The sequence below is a fragment of the Mastigoproctus giganteus genome, chromosome 13, assembly GCF_048544385.1.
Source record: "Mastigoproctus giganteus isolate SK-2022 chromosome 13, ASM4854438v1, whole genome shotgun sequence".
NCBI lineage: Eukaryota > Metazoa > Arthropoda > Arachnida > Uropygi > Thelyphonidae > Mastigoproctus > Mastigoproctus giganteus.
In genome coordinates this window covers 119,482,328-119,510,141 of record NC_143587.1, presented here as the reverse complement: position 1 = coordinate 119,510,141, position 27,814 = coordinate 119,482,328, and the positions used below count along the sequence as shown (strand labels likewise).

General features: G+C 36.5%; 1 protein-coding gene across 3 annotated transcripts in view; it reads right to left on the bottom strand.

The window, feature by feature from the left end:
* Ca-beta (Calcium channel protein beta subunit) overlaps window positions 1-27,814 on the bottom strand; it is a 168,693-nt gene that overhangs the window by 16,467 nt on the left and 124,412 nt on the right. For 2 of the 3 annotated variants that reach the window (XM_090387645.1, XM_090387646.1), the window contains exons 2-10: window positions 18,059-18,113; window positions 13,455-13,577; window positions 11,509-11,642; window positions 11,219-11,310; window positions 10,644-10,774; window positions 10,167-10,306; window positions 8,625-8,737; window positions 6,420-6,571; window positions 704-799 (exon numbers count right to left, since the gene is read on the bottom strand). In XM_090387645.1, coding sequence (XP_090243771.1) covers window positions 704-799; window positions 6,420-6,571; window positions 8,625-8,737; window positions 10,167-10,306; window positions 10,644-10,774; window positions 11,219-11,310; window positions 11,509-11,642; window positions 13,455-13,577; window positions 18,059-18,079 — 1,002 coding nt within the window. In that variant the 5' untranslated portion in view covers window positions 18,080-18,113. Of the gene's footprint in view, window positions 1-703; window positions 800-6,419; window positions 6,572-8,624; window positions 8,738-10,166; window positions 10,307-10,643; window positions 10,775-11,218; window positions 11,311-11,508; window positions 11,643-13,454; window positions 13,578-13,848; window positions 13,966-18,058; window positions 18,114-27,814 lie in introns of all 3 variants that reach the window. The other variant, XM_090387644.1, reaches the window with a different exon arrangement.

Genomic DNA, 27,814 nt, shown 5'->3' with positions numbered 1-27,814 from the left:
AAAATTGCATTCTTAATCCTTCCTTTTCTTATTTGGCCTCATTATTTCTGCATTAAATACATTAAAGATAAAAGGAAAAATCGAAATAACGCACTTTGAATTCCCGAAGGTGCCGTTATTTCCAAAGTTTACTGTACTGTCCAACTTCAACCTCACAGAACCAACTTTTCTTTTTCTTCATTCAACTTCTGTTTTCTGTAAAAAAACCTTCCTTCGTATCGAAAATTACAATCTACAGAAGTTCAAGTGTAATGTCAGCAAACATCGTTCACCTTCTCAACCTCCAACCTATGCACGCTACAAAGTACTATAGATTTTAATAACTCTCGTGTTCAGGGTTTTCATTAAAACAAAGGAAACTTCGTTAACATTGGTGCTGATAAAGAAAATGTGAAGTGTAAGGAGGAGCTTTGTTTCTAACGAGTTCGAGAAATATATTTTCTAAATCACCACTATTCTTAGTTAACGAGTACAGCTTCTCGAGTGGAATGCAACAACAGAAAGTTTACTTCTCATTACTGTGGCAGTTCGCATATTATCTAACTTCGATCCCTAAAAATTAGTTCTTATAATTATTGTTCAAGGAAAATATTCATTCGCATGAAGTCCATTTCTGTGGAAAATTGCACGGAATACTTCCTAATCTTGTCAGTAATTATTCTAAAATTTCCGAGTCAATTATTTCTATAAAGGAGAAACTTACGGGTGGGCACTGGGACAATTTTTCAGCGGCTACCATCTGTACGTTGAGATTCCGACTCTGCGACTTTCCTCTGGACTTTATTAAACGCTGTAGCACCTAAAAGAGAAGAAATCCAGTACAGTACTTGAATTTTTCTTTTCAGAATTTACTTACAAAAACTTTTAAAACAGCGAGAAAGCAGTTTAAGGAGCGTCATGAAATTACACAAGTTGTGCGCAATACCCAATATAAAATTTTAAATAAAGAACTGATTATTTAAGAAAATTAAAGGAATGCTATATAGCAGTGTAGATCTAGATCGTAGGTATAGCTTAGCTTAATTATCAGCACTCACCTCATAGTAATCCGCTTAGTTTGATGAAAGTTTCAACACGTACATAGTAGTTATGAAATTTTAAAATTCCGATTAGTAGCTATTTTTTTAACTTATATGAATTTTAAAAAATTAGAAATTACTAAATTATGAGCTTAAAAAATTGTTAAAATTTGCCTAAGAAAGGAAAGTGCACATTCCATTCTATAGTTGTCTAATTAAAATTGTATTAAAAATAAAATAAAAAGTGAGATAAAAGCTAATAGCCACGCATTAGCTTTTATCTCACTTTTTTTTTTCTCAGATATCAAGTTAATATTTACATCTTATAATAAATTAGGTTCTAAATTTAATTCATACAAGACAACGTATGAATATGTGACACAGGATTATAATAACATTATATATTTGATTAGATGTCAATCAGATTGTCAAGCATGTTACAGTGATAGTACAACAGCTAAATTTGGGACTTCAAAAATTTCTAACACGCGTGCCTACTACCAATTTAATAGCTTGAAATCTAACTTATCGGGTACAGAACTAACACAACATGTTAAATCTTATAATCATAAACCGCTCATCGATTCGGCTATTACAGTAGTTAAACTAAATTCCAGTTATAAAATCCTTCAAAATGTAGCTCTTTCATTCAGTGATTTAAGCGCCACACATCGTTCAACATATTAAACAAGAAGATTCCAACCAACTTCTCCCCTATTTGGAATTTAGCACGTATAAAGTTTCCACTCTGAAATGCATTTCGGGAACATAACCAGTATATAACGTTCTTCGGATGTTCTTCTCTTTCCATTATAGCTAACTGAAGATGGTTTCGAAATATATTTTTTTAATACATAATTTTAATTAGACAACTATAGAATGGAATGTGCACTTTCCTTTCTTAGGCAAATTTTAACAATTTTTTAAGCTCATAATTTAGTAATTTCTAATTTTTTTAAATTCATATAAGTTAAAAAATAGCTACTAATCGGAATTTTAAAATTTCATAACTACTATGTACATGTTGAAACTTTCATCAAACTAAGCGGATTACTATGAGGTGAGTGCTGATAATTAAGCTAAGCTATACCTACGATCTAGTTGTTACATCATAGCACATAAGGATTCCTTAATATATCATCAGTCTATATAACAATGTTTATGAATATTTATAGTTATAGAAAGAATAGACACGGTAGGAAGAGAGGAGGAGTTATGCTCTTAGTTAACCAACACAAAATCTAAGGAAGTGCATCCAGTTGACATAGATGGACAGCAATGCTGAGTCAGTTTGGTGTGAAGTAAGCACTGGGAAAGCAAAAATGGGAGTAGTTGTGTGTTATAGGCCTAATGACTTAAATAAGTACAACGAACAACTGTACAGAGAAATAGAGTAGGGCCAGTAAATAGAATGTCTTATAATGGGAGGTTTTAACTTCCCAGATATTGACTGGAACTTGTAGATTGGTCACTCGCACTCCAGCAAGACTTTTGTGGATTTATTGGATGATTGTATTGTTTTCTGCAACATGTTCGAGCGGCAACCAGAGAGAGAGAGAGAGAGAGTAATACTCTTGATCTGGTTAGCAGTGATTTTTCATGCATCAAGGATCGGCAGATAAAGGAACCACTAGGTGGCAGTGATCACAGTGTATTGATATGGGATTTACTTAGAGAGATAATTACCATCAGGGGTAAAGGGAAGGGTTTTTCGTTTGTAAAAGTGACTATGGTGTCTGAGAAACCATAGTCACTTTTTACAAATTCTATACAGTGAGACCAACTGATGGTGTTCTTCTTCCAGTCACATAGCTCCCTGAGGAGCTGTTTTGGCCACCAAAAAATTCCTCCAACTGCATCGGTCGTGTGCTATATGAGCAGCAACGCAAAGTGTCGTGCCCAGAAGTTCACTGATCCCATCCTTCCATCTAGTTGCAGGTTTTCCTCTGCACCTCTTACCCTCTGTTTTTCCTTCCATTATATTCTTACTATATGACCAAATAACTTGAGTTTTCTTTTATTGATGCTATGAAGAAGAATTTTAGGCCTGCCAGTTTTATTCAATACCCACTCATTTGTTCTTCGATCCAAGTAAGAAATACGCCAGTATTCTCCTGTAACACCACATTTCAAATGCCTCAATTTTCTTCCTGTCAACTCTTTTCAGATTCCATCCTTCATATCCATAAGTAGCAACTGGAAAAATTAACGAATCAATGATTCTCATCTTCGTCTTTAGGGGCAGATCGTAATCTCTCCATAATTTTATCAGATCAGCGACCAACGTTTTAGCAATCACTATTTTTATTTATTCTTGACCATAAGTAATCAAATTCATAAACTTCTTCGATATCTTGCCCATTAACCTTCACTTTACTGGAACCGAGATTATCACCAATCACCATAATTTTAGTTTTATGCACACATTCAGAAACAATCCTTTTTTCTTACTTTTTTCTTACAATCCTTTTTTCACGCATGATATCTTCGGCATAAAGATTAAAAAGGTGAGTGACAAAATACAGCCCTGCCTGACACAGTTACCTATTGTGAAAAAGTCCGCGTTTCCCATGTTAGTTCTCACATTCCTTCCTGTTCCTGGCACAATAACTTAATCAGCTGAATTATGTGGATTGGAAAACCCATAGTTTCTGATGTTGAATACAATCAAATGCTTTTGCATAATCTATAAAACCCAAAACGACTGGAACATTGAATTCTTTGCATTTTTCAATAATCATTCGTAGATTTAAGATCTGATCTCTGGTTCCTCTACCCCTTCTGAAACCTGCTTGCTCTTCTGGCATTTCTTCAAGTTTTCTTGAGATTCTGTTTAATATGATTTTAAGAAGAATCTTGCCAGCGTGAAAAATTAGGCGAATAGTCCTATAATTTGAGCAAATTTTCAGATCTCCTTTTTTTGGTAAGGAGATGAAAATTGATTTCTTCCAATCCGATGGCCATCGTCCCGTTCACCAAATTTTTACAATCATTTTATTAAAAAAAAAACTCTGCGCCCTTCACACCTGTAACTTTATCCATTCCGCTGGGATTTTATCAATTACAGGTGACTTACCACATGTTAATTCTCTGATGACTTTTTTCGACTTCTTCCTTCAGTGGAACTGGTTCATGATCACACTCTTGAAAAGTAGGTGGCAGATCATTAGTGCCAGCAGGTGCTCGGAAGAGCTGCTCACAGTATTCTTTCCACCTTCCTTTGATTGTGTTCTCCTTCTGTTAAAATTTCCCCTTTGGAGTCCTTAATTACATTAAGTTTTGGTCGGAACTTTTGTCTTAAGGACTTAATTACATCATACATCTTTTTAGCGTTGTTTCGTTTGTTGTGGTACCAACAATTTCGTTTGATGATGTTACCAACAGCTAATTCTAAATGGGAAGCAGTCAAGAAATTCATCTTGGAAGCTACTGGGCTTTTCATACCAAGTAAGAAATACTGTTCAAGGTTTAGGCCTAAATAAATGTCAAATTAACTAATGAGACAAGTGACAGAAGAAAAATGCATGGGTGCATATAAATTATCAGGTGACACAGGAGCCTATGGTAGATACAGGCTAGTCTGTAATCAAGTCACAAAGGAGGTTAGGCAAGCAAAAGCAGATACGAGAAATCTTTGGCAAAAACAGCAAGGACTGCTTTAATTATATAAAAACTCTAGTAGGAAGGGGATGACTCAGATTGGTCCACTTGATATTGATGGTTCAACTGTTGATGATCCTGTTCAGATAGCTAACAAACTGAATGAGTATTTTGAATCTACATGAGGAATTTTGTAGGTAAGTGGAGGACAGAAGCTTATTGAACTCTAGCAGGGAGCTTAATAATTTTATAGTAACTGAGAGAAAAGTGGAGAAATTGTTGAAGTTAAACATAAGAAAGGTACCAGGGATGGATGGGATCTATCCAGTCATATTAAAGGAGGCGGAAAAGGAAGTTGTTGTTTTTGTTATTTGGTTTTTAGGAGTATTAGCAATTAAGGCCATATTGCTCCGGGGATATGCGGTGGTCATTCCCTGACCTTTCCACATCCTCCGTATTTGGTGGTCACGGACTCGAACCCCAGTCTAATCAGGAAGCGTGTGCTACCCACGGCTGCTCCTGCCCACGGAGGCGCCAGGAAAAGGAAGTAAGCAAAACCTTAGCCATAATTATGAGAGCATCCTTGGACTTAGGAGAAATCTCCACGGACTGGAGATGTGCAAATGTATCTCCAGTTCACAAAGGGGATCAGAGGATGAGGGTAATAACAGATCTGATAGACTAACTTCTGTTCCGGGTAAAAAATGGAGTCACTGGTTAAAGAAACAGTGCTGGATCAGACCAGACTGCGTTAATAATTCAGACAGAGAATGGGTTTGTTAAGGGAAAGTCTTGTCTGACAAATTTGACTGGATACTATGATATGGTTACAAAGGAACTGTATGCAAAAAATAATTCATTTTTGAGGAAAGTTTTTGATACTGTTGCGCATGGAAGGATACTGTACAAATTGGAGCAGTCTATGGTATTAAGGGCAAGTTGCTACAATGGATAAAAGGGTGGTTGAGTGGGAGAAGACAGAGGGTGGTAATTAATGCACACTGCTCTTCGTGGAGTGATGTTATTAGTGGAGTCCCCCAGGGTTCAGTGTTGGGCCCACTTTTGTTTTTTTATATTTATCAATGATATTTATGAAGGTATATCCGGTTTAATGTCCAAGTTTGCCGATGATACAAATATTGGCAGGGTTGTTAATGAAAGTATGCTACTGCAACAGGATCTAGAAAAATTGGACAAATGGGCTAATAAGTGGCAACTGAAGTTTAACATTGAAAAATGCAAAGTACTGTATATGAGTAGAAGTAACCCCGGAGAAACGTACCAACTGTGTGGTACTACACTTAAGGTGGTAGAAAATGAAAAAAAAAAACAGCAATTCTGCAGTAAGATATGAAGTTTTCTGAGTAATACAGACTTGGCTACCAGAGTAAGTCATGACGTATTGTCAATGATATACAAGAATTTTGCCATTATGGAAAATGAGGCGATTATTCCTTTGTATAAGGCAATGGTTAGGCCAAGCAGTCTACCTCATTTTAGGTAGGATGTAGAGTTGCTTGTGCGAGTATAGAGAAGGTCAACAATATTAGTGGAGGGGGAAACGAAGAAAGGCTTAAGTTCTGCAAATTGCTGCGTTGGAGATTAGGCACCTGCGAGGTGATCTGATTGAGGTATATAAGGCCTTGAATGGGTTGAGCAGGCTCAATTCTGATGGGATTCTTCCTCTTGCTCAGATTACGAACCTGAGGGGGCACAAATTCAAATTGAGGAAAGACAGATTTAGAACTACTTCTACAATACAAGAAAGATATTTTCTAAAATTAAGAATGTATGGCATACCTTGGGGGAGGATATCTTTACATATACAATAATGGGGGCAAGAGAAGTTTTGGCGAGTTGTGAGGGGTGGTTTATTGTGTCGCAGTCCAGTACCACCAACTGTAACGTCCGAGCCAGCTCGAAGATTCGTTCTATTTCAGCTTGGACCTCAGCTAAAAAACAAAAATATTTGAATGAGAGAATATACAAATACTAAAGGCACTTCATTTTACAGAAGTTTATTGTAAGAATAATCCGCAATTGGTTTCTCATACATTTTAAGCGTTGTCTAATCAGTTTCTCTCAACCAACCTTTAAATAACAAGGCCTGCCTGATATTTAAAAAATTTCTACTGGATCCGTCTATAAATGCTATCCATATGAATTATATTTTATATTGTTTAGAAAGAATATAAAATTAAGCATTATAAAAAACATTAAAAATCAATAAATGTATTAATCCTTTAAGTACTGTATACATTAATATTTTCAAGGTGATCTTCAAATGTTTAAGGCCCCAAGACAAATTTCCCTATTGCCCACGGGTTAAGGAACATTGACCTAAATTCGCATTATTTTATAGGGTAAGTATTGAAGAATAAAAAAGTTGACAATTCAGAAATTATTCAAATTATTTAGATTAAATATTATAAAAAATCACATACGCGAGAGTCGGGATAACTATATCCAATTTAAATTGGTTTTCTTCACAAAATGAAGAATTATATATATATAATACTCCTAAATAATTTTAAAAAAAATCGCCAATATCATTAAGAAAAATGTTAAAATTAAAAATAACCTGCCAAACCAAAGTTCAGATGGACTTGAATTTTCATTTTTACAATGAAATTCTAATAACTATTTCCTTACCGATGACCTGGAAACTAAGTCATTGAAAAAATTAACAAACCACATTCATTGAAAGACTATAGAGCCATTTCCAAGAGCTGAGTTCCAGAAATATATTCAAAAAACCAATTATCGCCCCCCCACAAACAAATGATCGCTGTTTTCGACATACACCAGGATATTGATACGTGCAACAGGTCAACAAGCGGTTCACGATAGGTCCTGCATAACCTCCCAGCTATTCGCTACCGCGGTCATGGACCTGGTTCTATCAAAATACATTGAGTGATTTTTCTTCCTATGCAAATGATTTGTCACATTCACGGTCAACTCAAAAAAATAGTACAAATCACCTTTACAAACAAAAAATAGTTAGGTTTTAATCCAATTAAAGACAGTACCAGTCAAAAATGTAAAAATCGTCAATCTTTGTACAACATGGAATGATCATCTCATTTTTAAAACAATTCAAATCATCAAAGAGAAAATGCAAGCACACTTTGAAGAACACAACCAAATAGTGGTTACAGACCAACAATTAATCACACAACATATACATTCCTTGTTGCCCTGTATGCATCAAACATCTGGGCTTCAACGCCAAAAACTCTTGAAGAGTTTTCCAAATCCAAAATATTTGATTCTTCAATTACTGAGCAGGGATTTAGGAAATTCTCTTTCCGCCTCCAGTGGGAATTATAGTATTAGGTGTTTGAACGGATTCCTTGGAAAACAAACTGAAGTAAATAAACCGTCTTGAGTAAACTTCAAACAACCAAGATGGATTTATTAGATAGTAACTGGCTCATTTATCATAAAAGCAAGAGGACCGCATTTTAGAAATAATTACAGATCAATAGTTCCTGATATTAATAAAGAGATAAAAACAGACTATAATCTCTGGTAACAGTGGTACTTTATTACACTAGTCATGTCATAAAACTCAATGTTGCTCGTTAGTTTAGAACCACTGACCAGAAGGATGGCTGCTAATCAGAGAGAACGCTCTTAGTGGCCGACAGAGGAATTGGCCGGCTATTTTTACAAAAATAAAAAAAAAACTGTTCTAGGTGTTGCATACCCCACTCCAAAATCCCATGAGTGGTGCAATTCTCAGTAGTCATCTCCTATTCTTAGGTTTCCTTAAAAATGCGTATGTTTTGATTAGCAGGTGATGGGATGACTCCAGAATCTCCAAATGCCAGACTGACAACTGAGCCCTCCAATTTTTACGTAACGCAATTACCGTCTTGCTACAAGTCCATACACGCTTTGGAAATCAGTTGAACAAAAATAATTTAATGTTTTTTGAATAGTTTTTATTTGCTAAACAGAAGCGAAACAAAAAAACTACAAAGTTCAGCCTCAACTCACCAAGGCAAGAGGACCGACTGTTGGACCTCTCCATAATGGCTCTCTTGCTAGGATTATTTAGTAAGGAACGCTTGGCTAGAGAGATGTCTGCTGTCACCCTGGTGATAATTATCCTAAAATAATACAAAAAGAACAAAAAAACAGGTCACTTTCAGGTTATAATAATTAACATACACACACACGCACAAATATTTTAAAAAAACTTTAATTATAAAATGACTAATGCTATTTGCACATTTCAAAATTATGAAGAGTATGACTTGGGTTCTGTGTTTCCATGGCCAGATGGGCTTTTAAACTGGTTAATAAATACAATATTAATGGAACGAACTTCATATTACAATGTGTCTTGGTATTGTTTCTTTAAAAAAATGAAATAACAGAAAGGTTAATCTGCCATTTAAAAGATGAACACTGCTATGACGGCTTGCTTCGAGACTTATCAGTTAGCAGGCTATTTCCAGTGAAAATTTCTGACTAAACAGAATATATGAGCTGCTATGGGGTGGATAAAGTTAGAACTTCAATTTTTAAATTTGAAATTACTTTAAATAAAACTTAACTCTTACCGAAGTAGCCCAACTCCTTCCAAGACTTTACTAGTTTCTTCTCGAGATATACACCACATAAGATTAAATTTTAAATCATTTCTGATATTATTATTAATATTTAAAGTAAATAAAGTAAAAATCCAATTCAGATCAAATCAATAAAAATCCTTGGAATACCATATTCAGGTTGGTTGTTGAAACTTAGCGTTAAATTTTGTTCTGTTGAAAAGAATTATATTAATAGCCTATTTCATAAAAATTTTACTCATTCCCAAAACCATTGTAGACCAAACAGCGAAATGAATGCAGTATGAAGGCATATTTCCAGATGTAAGGCTTTTTCACATAAAGAATTTTAAGAGCTTCCCATTGTACGATCCACTCAGTGGTTGGAGTGAAACGACTCATAAAAACTGAGTAACTCGAGTGACATTCTTACATTCTGGTGGTACCTTGGTCACCAAGCGTAGTTATATTTCTGCTTACGATCACAGTAAACCTGTTTCTGCATTGGACAGCCGCTTCTCGCTTACGCGTAACCATAGCAAGATAAGTGGAGATTTATGAATTTGGGCCATATTCCGGATGAAATAAGTACCTGCTACATGCTGGAATGATAACTGCGGATTACACAAAGCAAAGCTAAAATATTCGTTGAATACAGTCATTTTTAAAGGATTTCACAAATATTTAAAACTCCTATTGTCTTCACCACTTCCATCTGGGTGTAATAACTCAACTTCCATGCGTGGATTTTCGTGAAATTTTATATTTGGATCTTTTAGAAATATTTGTAGGCTATTCCAAATTTCATTCAATTTGACAATTGTTTTCGTAAAATTGAGTCTCTCTTATATCTTTAAGGTTTAGGCTATTTGACCTCTTACCTTTTTTTTTGCCGTATTTTCGATTTCTTTCTCAAAATGGCCGAAAAGTTTTACTAAGCAGCCTATTTAGAATAAATACAGACAATGTAATCATTGGCAATTACCTTCCTTCAAAGCGATGCTTTAAGAAGTCAAACAGGGCTTTCTGCATCATATCGGTGACCTCGTAACCCTTGAGGGACGGTCCCACTAGAACTACAGGTCGCATAGAAGGCACTACATCATACGGGGGAATATTCTCCGACTGAAAAATTAAAAAAGAACTTAACGTTCAGCAGTAATTTTGTAGACTAATAGGAGAACTTGCTGTACTCCTGCAGATTTAAAATTATAAACTATTTAATTTTTCTAAATTTCATTAGAGCTAAAATGAATTTAAACTTAATTGTGCTCCATCTTTTAGTCAATATGTAAACTATTAATTTTAAAACCAACGTTTTTAATACACTGCCTTAATGAATGTTTCCATCACGATTTTTTACTGTTACATTCCTGAACAGAGTATATCTATTAAAGCGACAAAGTTATCGGCATTTTTTGATTATACCTCCCAAAGGAGAATTAATCAAAGAGAAACATACCTTCTTGAAGAAAGGCTTCTTTTTCTCCTTGGCGGGAGGAGTTGTGATGGGCTTCCCAAGCTTAGAATTATTTAGACTATCACTATCTTCTGCTACAGCTGGGTCTAAGCCATTTTGGTCGACTTCGAACCCTTAAAGGAGGACGAAAGTGTTAAATTCTTTGGACCTTCAAAATACACTCATTGAAAGATTCACTGGCATTAAAATAATTAACATACGAGGTGTGATCAAAACAAAAAGTTAGGGGAATGGACTAGCATTTGGGAAATTAAGTTGATTTCTGTTTCACGTAACATTGAACACCTAATATTGACCTCACGCTCATTCAGACTTACTGCAAATAATCGTATTATTCACGCGTATCTATTACTAGATGAGTCAGTCGCGAACGTGTTGCGACAAGTAGCAACACCGCGCTTTTTGATCACGCCTCGTATTTATTGAAACATCTAAAGTTATCTACAAAGCCTGACCTTAACCGACAAATAAATAATTCAAAATATGAATTATTTTAAAAAATGTACTGCAGAGATTTACTTAACATTCTACTCGTATCAACAAGATTGAGTTCATACCTGGAGTAGGAGGCGTGGACCCCCTTGATGTTGACCTGGCATTTGCAAGATCATTTGCTAATCCTCCTAAGTTAGAAGACGAACTAGTTTTGCTGTAAAGAAAAATATTAGTTCTGTAACTCTTCAAATAGCTAACAATTATAATTAATCTGAATAGTTGCTGTTAATCGGCGTAATATTTTAGAGTGGTTAAGCAAAAGAATGATAAATATCGATAATAAGTAGTTCCCTTCTGTCTGTAAGCGTAAAATATAGAACAATTTAAGTCTGGCAAAGCTATTTCCACTCACCTTGTGTATAATTTCCTATTACTCGTCTGAGTCTGCTGAAGTCTTAGGTTTTCTAACTTCACGGGGCTCGGAATAAAGCCGACATCGCATCCCTCCCTAACCAACCGGCCGATCCACCAGTCATTGTTGTATTTCTGAGAAAAAAAGAAGTGAACATCTCAATGGTGCTACAATTACGCGGTCAAGATAAAGATTTATAAATAAATTACTTAATTTCATTGCCGAGAGTGTAGGGAAACAATTATGAAGGAACAAAATTTAATTACAATGAATTGAGTTATATAAGTGATTCAAAACAATTTAAATACGATGTATTCCAACCTTTGACCTTCAATACAGCAGGTAACCTACGGGGTTCTCTGAACGAAGCTTATGAATTTGGTACTGTGGTCGATTTCTCACTGCCTCTCCAAATTCATCCCACAGAATATAAAAAGTTAGAAGTTGTGTCAGCCAATCCACTGATGACAAAAGTTATTCAAATTAATATCAGATTATCACACAGAGAACATTGTCTTTGCTGCAGCAAGATCCAAGAGTTCCATACTGTGGGAGCCCCAAGAATCTCTGCGATCCGTCTAACACAAACCCCTACTGGTATGACTTCCTTTTTAAACGAGATGCATTCTGTAATTCGATTTACATACCATGGTAACTGTCGGTTGCATCTACATCATTAAGCATAGTCGATTTTATTACTTTTGATAATTGAGTATGTTTTAAATAATCTGAACGAATATTCTTAATTGTAATTGGACTGTTTTATGAAATATAAAGAGCTGGAACATCAGTTCGGAACCGGCGTACTTTGTAGATATCAGGCAGTTGAACATCGGAATGGAAGCATTACTCGAATCGAATGATTTTGTAGATTGGACTATTGGGACTCATCGGAACAGATAGTCAGTTTCTGATCTGCTTCCTTATTGGATGAAAATCGTTAACTGTATTCGATGTCGATTAATCAGACTGTTGAAGTGGTCATTTGGCTCTTAAATTTTGACATAATGATATTGAATCTTATAATTTTTTAAATTATCTGTCAGAATAAATATTTTTATTTCCATACTGTGTAAAATAACAAAATAAATATATTGTAATTTGAAATATTCCAAAGACAGACTTCTTCATTCATTATCATTACCACAACTCTGGTTTTGGAGTTAGAGTTACAAATCTCACGGCAAAAATTTCAAAACCAGCTTTGGGTGTCTGTTTGAGCATCATGAAGGGATTATAATAAAAAAATTCTCTGAAAACAATGAAATATTTGTTGGAAATTCCAAAACAGTTAGACATCACACCATAAGTCAAAATCCAAATATAAAATGAAGTTGTATTATCAGTGCAAAACTCCGTGAAAGAAAAGTCGCGCGACTGCGTTATTCACGCTATAATATAATAGAATGGTCAGTGGCTCTCTCCATCCTGCAGTAATCAGTCCTTTTTTCAAGATACCTCGACAAAATTACTAGAACATTATGCACACTGAGAAACAGTTAGTTCTTAACTATTTTGTCAGTCAGGTTTATTGTAAATAACATTTATATGAAACGTGTGCCACAATTGGCGAATGAATTTCAGGATGTTTGATTGTTTTGATCCACTCTTCCCACATACACGCTCTCAGTTTAATCGCCATTTTCAAACAGCTGCTAAACACACTGCCAAAACTTGACCAGTACTTCCACCTACCGATGAAATGCACTTAATTTTTTTAGCTTAACGGCAACAAAATTCTGTTTAATGATTTCTCTTTGCACTCGGTTTATATTCTAATAATAATTATGAATCAAAATACTGAACAGAAACAAGTGGTAACAGCTTGGTTTCTTGTAATCAAGTAAGAAATTACACTCCACATAATCATTATAGGCATGTGGTTGAAAATTTATTTCAAGCATTAAGTGGGAAAACACGCAAATAGACGTATAATGCTGACTTACCTCTTTGATGTGCAGGTAGTCTTTGATACCAAAGGAGATGGCACATCCGTGAACTGGAGAATCATCGTCCAATGAACCGTCGTAGGCTACATTGGTCCGGACAGCGAAAGCGACAGGCTTTGTCTGAAAAGCACAAAATGGCGCTAGTTTAGTTCCGAATACATAGCATGAGGATAATTTAAACAGAAATTTCACTTTGCACACGAACGTAGTTAAATCAAACAGTGACAAAAGAAATTAAATTTATTTTTTAAAAATGAAATGGTGAAAAACAAAGCAGCTGTGAGGGACGGCAAAGGCACTGACGTAGGTCATGCACACGAGAAGGGTGCTTTCTAATCTAAGGCTTTAAGATAGTTGCATGCAGAGCAGAAGGAAAAAAAATTAAACTCACCCGAGCCTTCTCCAGCTGGGACAAAGCCTGTCGCTCCGTTTCCCTCCGTAGGGCCTCCCTCTCCTCATCCAAAGACAGGTCGGATGACGGTTGGCTATAATTCGAATCTGCTGAACCCTGGAAAATAAGTTTTTGAACAGGTGAACTTCCCAGCGTTTGATAAATGGCAGAATCTGATGGTGTTGTGTTTTGTGGATATGTATTGCTAGGGTGTGTGTGGGGGGTGGGGGGTTTCGAAGTGACAACACGCCTAACATTTGCAATTTCCACCAAAGTTTAGAAAACTGAAATGCAGATTTATTGTTAATTCATTGAATGCAACCTCTGACAATCTCTACGATGCTTCTTCGAAGGGCGCCTCCGTAGCCAGGTGGGAAGGAGCAGCAGTGCGTAGCACACGCTTCTTGATTAGACCGGGGTTCGAGCCCGTCACCACCAAATACGGAGGATGTGGAAAGGTCAAGGGAATGACCACCGCATATCCCGGAGCAATATGGCCTTAGTTGCTAATGCTCCTAAAAACCAAATAACAAACAAACAAACAACAAGCTTCTTCGAAGGACATTTAAAAAAAAAAAAAAAAAAAAAACACAGTAACTGCGTCAATGTATTAATCTGTCCATATCAGGAGTTTATCAAGTTGTATCCTGTTAGCTGTCACAGTCTTCAATTCAACATTTCTTTTACTAAAAAACTGTCTGTGGAAAGATGATTTTGGAACTATTTAGAAGAGAATTGCCAAATCTAAATCAGCCAAATCCATGCCATTAAAACGGCCGCTGTAGCCGAGTGGCCAAATACGAGGTTGCAGCGATGCATGTGTTCGAGTTTACCATGGATCTATCTCATATGACTGCTAAATACGGCGCCGTTCTTGTATTCTCTCTATCATGTAAACTCCTGACCTTATGTGGCTATCCTGGAGTATAAACAGAAAACTTATTTAATGGGCACTGAAATAACAAACTCAACTCACGCTTGGCACAGGTAAAAAAATGCAGATTTGCTTTGCCTTCATTCTTTAGGAGTTTCTTAATCCAAACCTCGGGAACTTGTGGATGTAAAATTGCCCATTTCTGACTTCTAATCAACTTCGTGTTTTCTTTCTGCTTTGCAGAGATAAGAATCATGTTTTTCTTTGAATTCTTTCAGTAAGACGAGCTTTTTACGAGCACCAACGAATCATTAGATTACCTTTCTGGAGTTTTGTCGAAAACTGTAGCTTAATGGAATGTGCCTGTGAGTCCCTTCATCTTGCAGCCAAAAGAGGCTTGGAGGAGAGAGAGAGAACTGAATACAGCGCACCACAGTTCTTATTTTAACAGTGGTTTGTAAAGTTTCCCCCTCCAAGACAATTTTTTTTCTCTATAAGTAACGGACATTAGACACCAAACTATCAAAAATGTCGATGTATATTGTGTTATACAAAGTATTGAGACATAATAGGATGACACAAAGATATGTAAAATATCGAGTGTACCAATGATGTTCAGGGCATTTTGATAGGGCCTTGGGGTAAAATTGAACCGCAGCATGCATCTCGCTACTTTAGAAAGTAGAGAGAGACATCTCACGTGCAGCAAAGCTCAGTGAGTTCGACTGCAAGTTAATCGAGTGTCACATTTTGTAGGATTGGCATTAAACGAATTTGAAACGTTCTGAAATTGTGTTCATTTTCTTTTTGGTGTGCAGTAAAGACCTTGCTAAACACTAATTCGGTATTATGTTTGGCATTTGTTTATACGTGCCCCTAAGCTACGATTATTCAGTGGCCTCGATCGTAGAAAGTAAGGAGAGTTTGTAAATATTAGTAACTACAAACCTTAAACTTAGAACTCCATATGTGAAAAAAACTTTCCACAATTATCATATAATTCGTTATGTTAGTATGAATAACCAGAGACTGAATACACCGAAATTAACTACTATTTAGTAATAATATTTCCCCATTTGCGTGCAAGAGTATACAACACAGTGTATGAGATGTATTTAAGTGTATAAATTTAAACGGCAATCCAGAGAAACTGCCCAGCCAAAACTCCAAATTGAGCCATCCGTAAAATGCAAACACTAGATGAACTAAAGCTCAAAAGGATAGCAATCTCTTGTTTAATAAAATAAAAAAGCTGTGGTGAACAAATTTTTAGTGGATAACCTACTGACATTTTTTTTAATAATATGTATTACACATTAATAACAAATCACAGTAAATAAAAGTACGGGTTGGTTTGTACTTATAAAAAGATAAGAAGCTAGGGGTCTTTAGATTAACGCACAATCTCAGATTGAGGTGTCGGTGTAACGCTGTGGAAGGCCTGATGAGCTTTCAACATCTGCTGTTGTTTTTCCTCCCACTTAGGACCAAATATGCGCGTGGAGAAGACGAAAAATACTTGTTGGTATTATACTTTTTCAGCTTGTTATTTCCAGGAAATACGTGTTCGGAACAAAGAGGTGGAATTACAGATGATAATTCAAAAAGAACATTTCCTGTGAAAACATCCATAATAAGAAGGGAATGTACTGAATGTCTGGACGTGATACAGTAGGGAGAACGTTTGTAAGAAACGAATCAATAATTAACCTGGATAGATTTAGGAGTCTAGGAAAGGTCTTGGAAGGCAACTTGAAATGCGAGAATAATATCCGGTGGTAGAATTTGAGATTTGTGCAGATTCAGCAGATATTTAGAGGAAAAGTAACTCCGAAAGAGAAAAATAGGACACAGTTTTTACGATGCAGAAGAAGCAATATTTGTGATGCGCTTATGCAAAGGAAAGTTAGAAGTCAGTTTGTAAGAAAAGTTTTAATGCTGATCTATTCATATCCGAGAGAGGCAGGTATACGAAAGTTGTCTCCTCCCCTTGGTATTTCAAAATGCTTTAGTATGCAAAAAAATTAATGGGTTCGCTTTTACAGAATGTTAGATTAAATTTTGCGCAATGCTGGATTAAAATGCCTTCGTCTGAATCATTAGTCAGAAGCCGAAGTCTTCGGCCCGTGAGTTAGCTATCTATTATTTAAAACTATTAACTATTTTCCGGCCCCCATCGGGAATCATTCATTTGTTTGTTTGCTTGTATTATAGCGTGTAAAAAGAGTGGAATCTCTCTCTCTAAGCATTCTGTATTATTAGAATCAATTCAAAACACGTACGTTGATTCCATTACACGTAATCAGTCAATTTAATGTATCTCGCGTTTTCTAACGTTTATTGCGACACTTAATATGAATGCCCTCGTGCATTATTTGTATGTAGAAAAAGTCTATAAAAAAATAATGCTTAGGACATAAAAATTGTATTGCTTTTTGCTATACAGTAACTCGTCATCTTTGAAAAATAAAATCGATATTTAATGAGAACCTTTACAGATTAAACGACTGTATCGATATAAAGATACAACGAAAGAGGGGATAACAAAATCTGCGCTCTGTACAGGATTCTAAATACTGTAATTATGGCCAAAAAAAAAGCCAGTTTATAAGCAAATTTCTGCGTGTTGCAAGTGGCGCCATCTGTCGGTCGGGTTTAATATTTTATTTGATACGTATTTTAATAAATAATTTAAAAAATATTTATTTAATAAATTAAGAAAATTTGGAAGATTGTCGAAAACGATATTGTGTAAGCATCGCTCAGTTTGATAAGATATTTATTAGATCCTACGTTAAATGAATTTTGATTTTATTAAAAAAAAAAAAAAACGGGTCAACTGTTTAACGCTGTAATTTTCTGATTAGTGAAAGAAGTTATAACACGCTATTAATTCAATCTGGAAATAAGAAATCCTAAAGTGACATTTATTTTATTTTATTTTTTCTACAGAAAAACTGGAAAAAACATTCACAAACTTGGTAATCTCCAAGAAAAATGACGAATACAGTAATTAAAGGATACAATAACAACAGGCAAATATCTACTACAGATTTAAATATGGAAAAAATTAGTTAAAGAGAACAAAAATCACTGAGATGCTACAACCAAGTCCAACTGTCTATCCTTAGAACATCCAAAACATGCTAGTGTTACGATAAAGAGCAATCATGCAAATAAAAAATGGGATGCAAAAACCATAGGCATTCCAAAGAACATTTAAAACATGACTATTTAAAACAAGGCAATTAGCAAAATACGTAAAGATCCAAAGAAAACAGAGAAATTAAAAAAGGTGAAAATAAATAATGTAGTGGAACCAAGATTTAAGCTTACCAGAGGAGTATACTTGGACATGCCAGTAATCTGGGATTTGGCGTGTACACCTGGGCTATTCAGTCAGCAGCATGCGGTAAAAGACAAGGACTAAATCAGAGCTGCTACCTCACACATCAAACAAAACCGGAAATTACATCATCAAACAAAAGAAAAAAAAACACGAACAAGTAGCAACGCTTTAATGAAAGCAATCAAGCAATGCTAATACAAAAAAAAGAACAAAAAGCTCCTTGTCAAACACAAAATTGTAAATGTTGTCATGACTCAACAATAAGTTGTCATTGTAATGTTGTCATTGGATCCAACAATGACGGATACGATTGTTGTAGTTCGAGTGACTTAAATCGTGTGGAGAATAATTGTTGTGGATCCAACAATGTTGGATGCGATTGTTGTATTCAGAGTGATTTAAATCGTTTGTAGGATAATTGTTGTCTCCAAAATTGTTAATATTATTGGAGTGACTTAAATCGTTTGCAGGATAATTGTCTCCTATATTTGTTGCTATTGACCGTTAAATCGATTCTTAGATAAAGTTTATATTTTATATCTGATCATCCGAAAATTAGTGTAAATTCAGAGGGCCAGTTAAGGCCCTATGATTAAAATAATCCTTTCACTCATAGTTAAAACATCCTTCGTCGCATTATAATTCGAATTTGCAGCATAATGAAACACGTAGTCAACTTTATGACCTTCGAAATTAAATGTATCATTTAACTCTAAAATCTGAGGAATGAATGCACCCAAAGTCTACACTTGGTGTGAAATAGGAAAGCCAATTCACGCTGCGGTAAACATGTTTGTTTCCAGGTGATGTAATTACGGCGTAACAACTTCAGCAAACTAGAACAGAGATCTGCACTCAACAGTACCCCTTTAACTGGACGTCATCGGAAAACGTACTTCCAGAAAATTAATCTTAGCACATTGGAAGTGGCAAGACAATTATCTGCACTAATTAGGTTTAGCTGTTGCTGCAAACAGCTTCGTGAGACGTAAATGCTTCCGATAGTGCCGTCTATTGGGAGAAATCGAGTATACCCTAACGATACCCAAGGGAAGCTTGAAATTGCCGATAAGATTGGAAATCTCGACTTTAAAGTTAGAAGAGGATTGTAAAGTTTTATAAAACACCACGAAGCTATTGCTGTTAGCTACTAGGACCTTGGCAACCGAATTTTTTTTTTATCTAATTGGTTTTATTTAGAGGAGAACAGTTAATCCCAAGTGCAGGGAATATTTTTTTATTAGCCAGCCCGATTTGTTTAATGTGGGCAAGGGAGGACCAGAAACAAAGCTGCATGGCGAAATGGCTAAACTACAGTATTTCTGTATTGATAAGGGGGATTGACCGGAAATTTGCCTTAAGTGAGAATGGTGTTCGAACCAGAACTCGGCTGCAGTTCAAATCCAGCCGTCCCGTTGTGCCCTCTAGCGGCCGCCGGGGAAGTAACCTCGGGGTCAATAACCTTCGGCGAATGAAAGATCCGAACGAGAACGATATGTGGCAGCGATGACAAGGCGTTCCCCACACGAGTTTTACACGTCCAAACACTTGCTCGGCAAGAAACCTTTTCAAAAGTATGCGGAAGACACTTTGGTTTAATCGCTGTTCAAAATCGTCTGCTTATCCCGATTTTCTCGGTCAAACAGCAAATGTAGTTGCAGCGACGTCGATTGCTGTGGAATAAATATTCCACGACGCCCGCTATTTCCCTCCCCCTTTATGACAGGCTGTTAACCTCGACTCCCAAACCGTGAAATGTTTGATTCCTCTTTTAGAAAGCCATTGGAGTAAACTGTACGAAACAGCATTTGGTGGACCAGTTTAAAAACTTCGATTCAAAACCATTTATTATATAGCGGATCATCCTATGTTCTGAGGCTGGCTCGTCTACAAAGAAAATACTTCGTGGTGCAAGATTTAAATAAAGTGGCTCGGCTGTCATATTTAAATACTTAGCGTGCCAAAAGTCCTTTGACTAGTAGAGAAGTTGAAAATATTTATGTTGGACTGTCGTGTTTTTATCTCTTTGGATGACCTGCTACTTATCAAGACCAATTGTACATCGAACAAGACAGAGAGCGCGTGGGACCCATTTAAAAGGGGCATGTATAGTAAAACAAGTCCACCCATCTGGATGAAACAAAGTTCAAGTGGGACATCAAGGTCTAGTCAAAAGGCCCTTGAATAGATCTTCCACGATGATTATTTTGACTTATTTTTTTTCCCAATCAAAGTGGGTTGTTTGTAAATCCAAGCCACAAGACACTGAACAGTTAAAACGATGCCATTCCTCAAGCTCTCTTCACGACAGAATCCTCAGTTATTTAATCAATTGTAAATGCAGCGTAAGACAGATGTGTGGATATTGTACTCCTATGACTCGACAATCCTTCGGAACAGCTTGATAAGTATGGCGGAGAGTGTTCCAATAAATATCAGTTGGCGGTTTATTAAAAATAAAATGCCCCTTTAAAGGATTCTTTTTCATATAAAAAAACTTGCTCTCCTTTCCACTAGGACCGTTGTTTTCGGAAATGAATCTCAACATACTCCGCGTGTGACCAAAGCAATATGTTAAGCCTAACGAAGGTACAGTCAAGGAGGAATCCACGCAAGACCGAAGAGGAGGAGAAGTATAATCGATAAAAGCGTGTGTAGTGCACGTGTACTCTTGGAGCTCGGGCACCGAAACAGCTGGATGGTGGTAGTGGGACGCTAACACACAGACAGCAAGCGATAAGGAGCAAAGGGGGGGGATAGAGTAGGAGAAAGATTCGTGCTGGTTCTTTCGCGAGCAGTAGCAAGGACGGGGTTGGGGTGGGGGAGGAACAATTTATTCGAAATTACCGAAGAGATAGCAATAAGGCCTGTTGTCATGGCAATGCCGGAAGATCCAAATACCGTTTCGAATGCAATAAAGGGAATACCGAAGCGCGCTTTTCCCCATCAACTAGTGTTCACTCATTTTGGACATGGCAGAGTGTAGCGCCATCAGCGACAAATTCCTTCTGCTGCACGTTACGAAAGACTAACCGAAAAAACAGTTACCGCAATTGCACGCAATATTTGACATGGCCGTAAGAAGAATAAGGTAATTATTCTTCTTACGGCCAAGAAGAAAGAGACAGAGAAGTAATGTTTGGCATTGTTGTTTCTTCGTAACCTTGTCATAACTTAGTCAAAGTACGGATGTCAAATACAACCAGTGAGGCTAACGTCAGAGTTTCCAACAGAAAGGTCCGACTTCGTTCAAATTGAACTGGAATTACAAGATCCAGCGATTCTGGTGATGACAAGAAGACCTCTACTGATCAAATTAATTTTGACTTATTTTTTCCAATGGCTGTGGTTTGTTTTTTTTTTTTTTTTTTTTTTCACTTCTGTATTTACAAGCGTTCGGCTCACTAATACCTTTTTGGGATCGTCTTGCTGCAACCAATGAGTTTGTCTGTCCAGCTAAAAGATCGAAGATTGGAATCCCATCGAAAAGATTTTTCCACGATCTATTACCAAGTGCTGATAGAGTCTATAACATTAATCGACATTGGAGGACCTTAAAATACGTAACCAAATATTATAGCATTCAAAATGAAGATTAAATCTAAAAGGAATTCAATCACTTTTCAAATTCTGTACATAGCAATGCCAGTACCAACTACACTCGCCAATAGATGGCAGCAATCGTTACAGTATTTGGAAGAGCTTTATCACCAGACTGGGTCGAACATTTCCACTTGGCTTTCGTCTCCTACCAATCGGCTTAACGTGTCCATTAACGTGATATCTCGGAAATTAAATATTTAGAGCCGTTCCGACAAAACAATGGATAATGCCTCGATTCATGAATTTTCAACGTACTTCCAGTGCAGCTCTTCGCTTCTACACAAGCAGCACAGGTCGATGGACAGTTCGATGAATAAACGCGGGACATTGAAAAAGCATTTTTATTTTTTATTAGTAGCGTAGATAAATAATTTATGCAAACGATGACTTTTTCTAATATGGGAAATGCTCGATAGCGCACTTATATGATGCTTATAGTCGGATATTTTCCAGTTTTTATGAATGCAAAATCTCTCCTCTATGCGGAGCCACCGTTCATGAAGTCGATGGTTTTCTCAGTTAACAGTTCACTTGCTGTATACCGGGACATTCGTGAGAATGAGTTAATGTATTGGCAATGGGATCCCAATTAAGGAGGCGAATAATGATGGGAGGTCGCTTAAAGGAAGACCTTTAAAAATCGGGTCAACTATTGTCTCTGGAAATGGTCATTAGTACAGATCGCCCATCCATGCACATTATAATAACACTGGTTTCTCAACATTTCTGTTTTTACCCGACTCCAACAACGTTAATGCTGTGGTTCAGCCACACAACTATTAGTTGTCCTATGGATTAGGCCAGATTAAGAACGTCGAGTTCTGCTCTTTGGTGAACCCGATGCAGAACTGAATCTAGCTTTTTGGTCTACATTTTAGTCATGGGGAAAATCGCTGTCCTGGTTGCAAACAATACGGAAGACTTCAATCATCAACTGTTCTCAGACCGTTAAAAAACATCTTGTTTAGAAACCAGAGAGTAAGTAGTTCCAGATGCATGTTTTAGGCCTCTTGCATACGAATTCTTCTCCCCGGGGTGTCGATGTATTTAACAACACGTGACAACTGGGGAAAAAGAAAGATTTGACTCTGAAAACAAGATTATCGCTTTCGTGATGCATACGATTAATATATATTCAATGATTAGTATTAACATACTGAGCATTGAATATATTAATCATTTCTGTCTTGTTTTGACAGACAAAGGATGAAAGGAGAAAAAAAAAAAACGACACTAAACTTTTCTACCAATTCTTGTTTTAATTTAGACTCTTGCGTATCTCTAAATGAATGCTATATTCGTCATCGGTATCTCTATATATTTTAAGTTATTTTGTCAGTGAGTGACTAACGCTGAGGCATAGGGGCTGGGATCAGCGATGCAGGCTAATAATAGTTCAGGAAGCTTATTGGTTGCTGGTAACCAATCAGAGATGGGGCAGATAATGACGTTGGGTTATCAGCCTAAATATCCGACTTCTGACTTACTTCTACGAGGAATGAAACTGAAGAGAGACGCTATTGTGATGATGATAGAAAATAACTGTATTAACGAAAGCTTCTGTAACTGGATACATATGAATGTTTGGAAAATGACAAATCGATCACTTACTATTTGAGCTTAGCCGGTAAGAAACAGGGCATCATCGTCACTATTTCCTGTATAATACAGAAAAAGGACGGTCACGATTTGTTCTCAGCAGAAAAGTTTCTCGGAAGGGTGATTATCTCTATGATTACTTAACAAATGTTAGGAACAGATGTTCGATAGCGTTGATAAAACCGATTTTTGTTCACGTTCAGTTGTGCCTGGCTCAATGTCGATGTAGAACTACGGCCTACATCGAAATTCAAATTATAAGTTCCATAAGTCTAACTGAAACCAATGCGAGCAATATTTGTTAATACGCATGTTTCAATTTATCTTTTCATTATAGTTCGATTAACCCCCTCTACAGAATACAAAATTGATTATAAATAATTCATCGGGGTTCAAAGTACATGTAAGGAAAGTGAGCTAAACCAGCCATCTTCAAGAAAATTAGTACTACTTAAGACAAAAACATCGATCTTCTCTTTTGACTCTGCCGAACCATCAGTGAGTTAATCAATACCGGAAAAGAGGAAAGGCATCGCATTAACACTTAGTGTACATGTTACATTGACTGAAAAGCAAAATTGTGCTCAAGGAATTTGTCACACAGACACGAGCATACGTAATGGAGGGACAGCAGGTAATCCCCCAAACTTGGAAATTATACTATCTTAAATTTTCATGGATAAATATTAAAAGGAATGTATTCTTTCAGCTGAATTAACCTCCACCCCCCCCTTGCGAAATTTTGATGAAAAAATGTGTTGAAAGAAGGACATTCCGTGGTTGTTGATAACACTACTTAAACCACGTGAATTTTTATCAAGATAATTTTATTCTTGCAGAGTATTTACATTAAGTTCTTTAAACTTCGGCACAATACAGTTAGCTAATTATTGGCAACGTTTCTGGAGCCTATATGAATCCTGTCATCAGGCCTAATCAGGAAAGATTCGAAAGCTGTTACTAACTATGCAGGGTAGAAGACAGTCTTCTTCTACCGCACAAAATAAAGAAATTTTTCTTAAAAAAACACTGAGAGGAATACATCATCCAGAGATATATGCTTACAAGCTACATTTAGCCCCTATTGGACATTCTCAACTACTATAACTTCAAGCTACATGAAGTCGTCTGAGGGATTAAAGTGGTAGACTGAAGCACTCTTAGCTCTTCCCCAATTATTTTTAAAACTATTGCGCTTCTTTCAAATATTCGACCTAATCAATTTATCGTCTACGTGCCAGCTTCCACCTAAACTGGAAACTGCTGCGTTCTGAAAATTCTCCATAATATCCCTCTAAATATAATGTCATAGCAATCAATATTATCAGTTTCTCAGCAATATCGATGCGTTTCTATGGTCTGATACATAAGTACGTGTTTCCTTGATCCATCTGCTATCGAGCATGTCTTTGTCGTACATCCAATGATTTTTTCCAAGCACGAGGTCGTTGGAAAGTTATTTTGCGTATGAAACTTCAGGGGTATGTGAGCTACGCCCTTTCATCAGGGCGTCGCCACAAAGAGCGTTTTAACGTAGTGGGCACAATGTTGATTCCTATGACAGATATTCAGAGGAATCTTTCAAAGAAGATTTTCATAACAGCAACAATTTCATTTAAGACTGGATACAAGTAGAAGGCAACATTGATTGGACTGACTTAATACAACAGTTAACAAAATAGCTAAGAATACTCGGTCATCCCCAAACTATAACAATTTTAAGAGAAGAAGTAATGGAGGAATGCTCCTCAAGAGGACACCATGCACCTTTTCGACTCAATGCCATGAAAATCAATGTACATTTGGTGGAAAGTTTTTGAAAAAGAAGTGTATTTATTAATCTTTCACTTTACACCTGTTGTATTGTGTTAATACAACAGGTGTAAAGATTAACGCCAATCCAAGGGGTGTCGCTTCTTTCAAAAAAACGACGAAATCACTTAGCTCAGTAGGAGCTTTCACTTATCACTTCAATATCGATATTTTTAAAGAATTCTCAAATTTAAAAACATCAAGAAAGTTCCTCAAAAGCCAGATATTTTAACAACTTTTATTCTTTCGCTTCCTTTTCTTGAAAAATCCCTTTTTTAAAACATTTTTCCAACATTTTATAAACATCGATTTTATGACTTAATTTTAATTTTGCTTTTCATCCATAATCCAGGAATATATTAAAAAAAGCCAAACAATTAACGAGTTTAGGATTTCCACTCGATAAAAACGTTACCATCTAAGCCATAGAATACCATTTCTTTAAACTATTATGGCCGTAATCCATTAAAATTTGTTCAAAGAAAAATCGTTCAGGAATTACAAGAGGAAAAAAACATGCCACTTGATATGTTTCCGATGACAAAAAACTTTTTATGGAAGAGGAAACAGAATGTCTGCAAAGGATGGAGAGACGAGAAGGTTAAATGATAAATGATTTCCAACAGCCTTATTGAATACCAGCAAAGACAGAGCGGCTTATTCCTTCAAGCATTCCCTTCCTTACAGCTGGCCTTGTTTCTTTTTTGGCTTTCGTTTTAACTATCTTCTCTCCCCTTCACTTTTCAAGACAACAGACCAGACGAGAGAACACTTCTGACAATCCAGGAAATGTCATCACGTGCAGCTGTTTGCTAGCAATAAACGAGTCGTATTTCGCCCGGATGTAGACTTCAAGATTAGCATCGCCTCCCTTGTTATTTTAAGAAACATTACAAACATTCTGTAGTAGTAGCGTAAACACGTTTGTTGTCCGTGACATCACTCCCTCCAAGAAAAGGACGAAGATGCTTATCGTCCGTAAATTTAGCGATTCTAATATAGAGAATAAAAGTGGGTGGTGCTGCTAGAAAAGCAACACCAAGAGTTTGGACAATGCAAATTCTTTTGTAAAAACGTATACTCTAACCTTACCACAAAACTTTGTAAACTTAATCGACTGCGTCCCTTTTACTGTAAGGTCCATCGATGTGCGAAAACATATAGGAAGTTCTTTTATAAAAAGGACTAACTCAGAACCATATGGTCCAAGAAGCTGTTGCTCAAACGAAAGCTGATCTGTGGAATTTTCCACCCATCAACACGTTTCTGCCTTTGAGCCAAATATAGGGGAAGAATAATCATTCTCATCAGGTGTCTACAAGCCAAAAAAGCACAGATGGAGTATTTATGGTGCAGTGCACAATCAAATCCGTGGAGCTTTTCCAATCTACAAGCAACAGCCGATACTGGCTGAAGTTGGAAGTGAGCTGCATCTTCGACCAGCATCAAAATCAAATGCAAAGGGATGGGCTGATTACACGCTTACAATGCTTTTGAAGTCGATAATCATAAAAGAACTTTATTGCAATACCAATAAAACACGATGTACAATGCCCATCACGGCCAGAATCTAACAACAAATTGGCAGTTATACATTAAATTCCAAGGAGAAAACCAAAAATAATAAAACATATTTAAAAAAACAGAAATACTACAAATAAAGTGGGGGGTTGGGTACGGTAGAGACAGTTCAGTTACTACCATACTCAATGAGCAAGTATGCACATGCGTGTAGATACTTGCTCATTATTTAAGGAGGATGAAGAAGCAGCGTCTTCATTTCAGGATACTGATAAAGGAGGAATCTGTCCATAAAAGCGAGTGTGTTTATTTGCTGTGAGTGACGCAATCAACATGAGGCAGGGATTGTCCAGGCAGAAATGGCCCAGATGTTGGGTTTATGACTTCAACGTTTAACAATTTCAATTTTTGTTTATCGTGAATGATGATCTCCAGTCCTTCATGAATCAAGGACCGGAGCCTCTTGATGTTAGTAGCTGAGGACATCTCAGTGGTGAGGAGGAGGGAGGGGGTATGAAGCTTAAAGGTTGCCTATTTAATGAGCCAGTACTCACCAGCGAGAATTCGCTTAATTTGGGAATGATTTTCAAATACCTGATCCTTAGAATATTGAAAGATATATTGCAGAGGTAATCATCCCAAACAGAGAACCTTCAAAAAGTGTCCGAATGCATACCACAAGGTGTCTTATATACATAATAATGTTTAATAGAAGTCAAACCGCTATTTTCTGAACTGTTTTACTTGATATGGAATACTCCAAGTAAACTATTTTTGTATTTGCAAGTTTTGTAGTGTCGTGCAAGAAAAAGAGGCTGCTGTGTTGTTGTAGTATTGGTTTTAGGAGCATCAGCGACTAAGAGTATATGGCTAAATTGCGTGTGTTCTGGGTCGATTTTATATTATCTGGACGAAAAACCAGAGTTTTCGGGGGGAAAAAAATCATGCTACCCTCGCTGACTAACTCATCTACGTCGTCAAAAAAATTCTTCATGAAAATTCTTCGCATCATTAACGCGATTCGAACTCGGGTCTGCAGAAAGACGACTTCATAAATAAACTTAACGTATATTGCACATCTGTGGTAGCTTTGTTGTAAAACAGAAAGAAAATAATTCCGAACTTGCTAAAATGACAAAATATTTCCGATTTTGTTAAAATGTCATATTGGCATTTTAACAAATTCAGGATAAAACTTGGGACCAAGA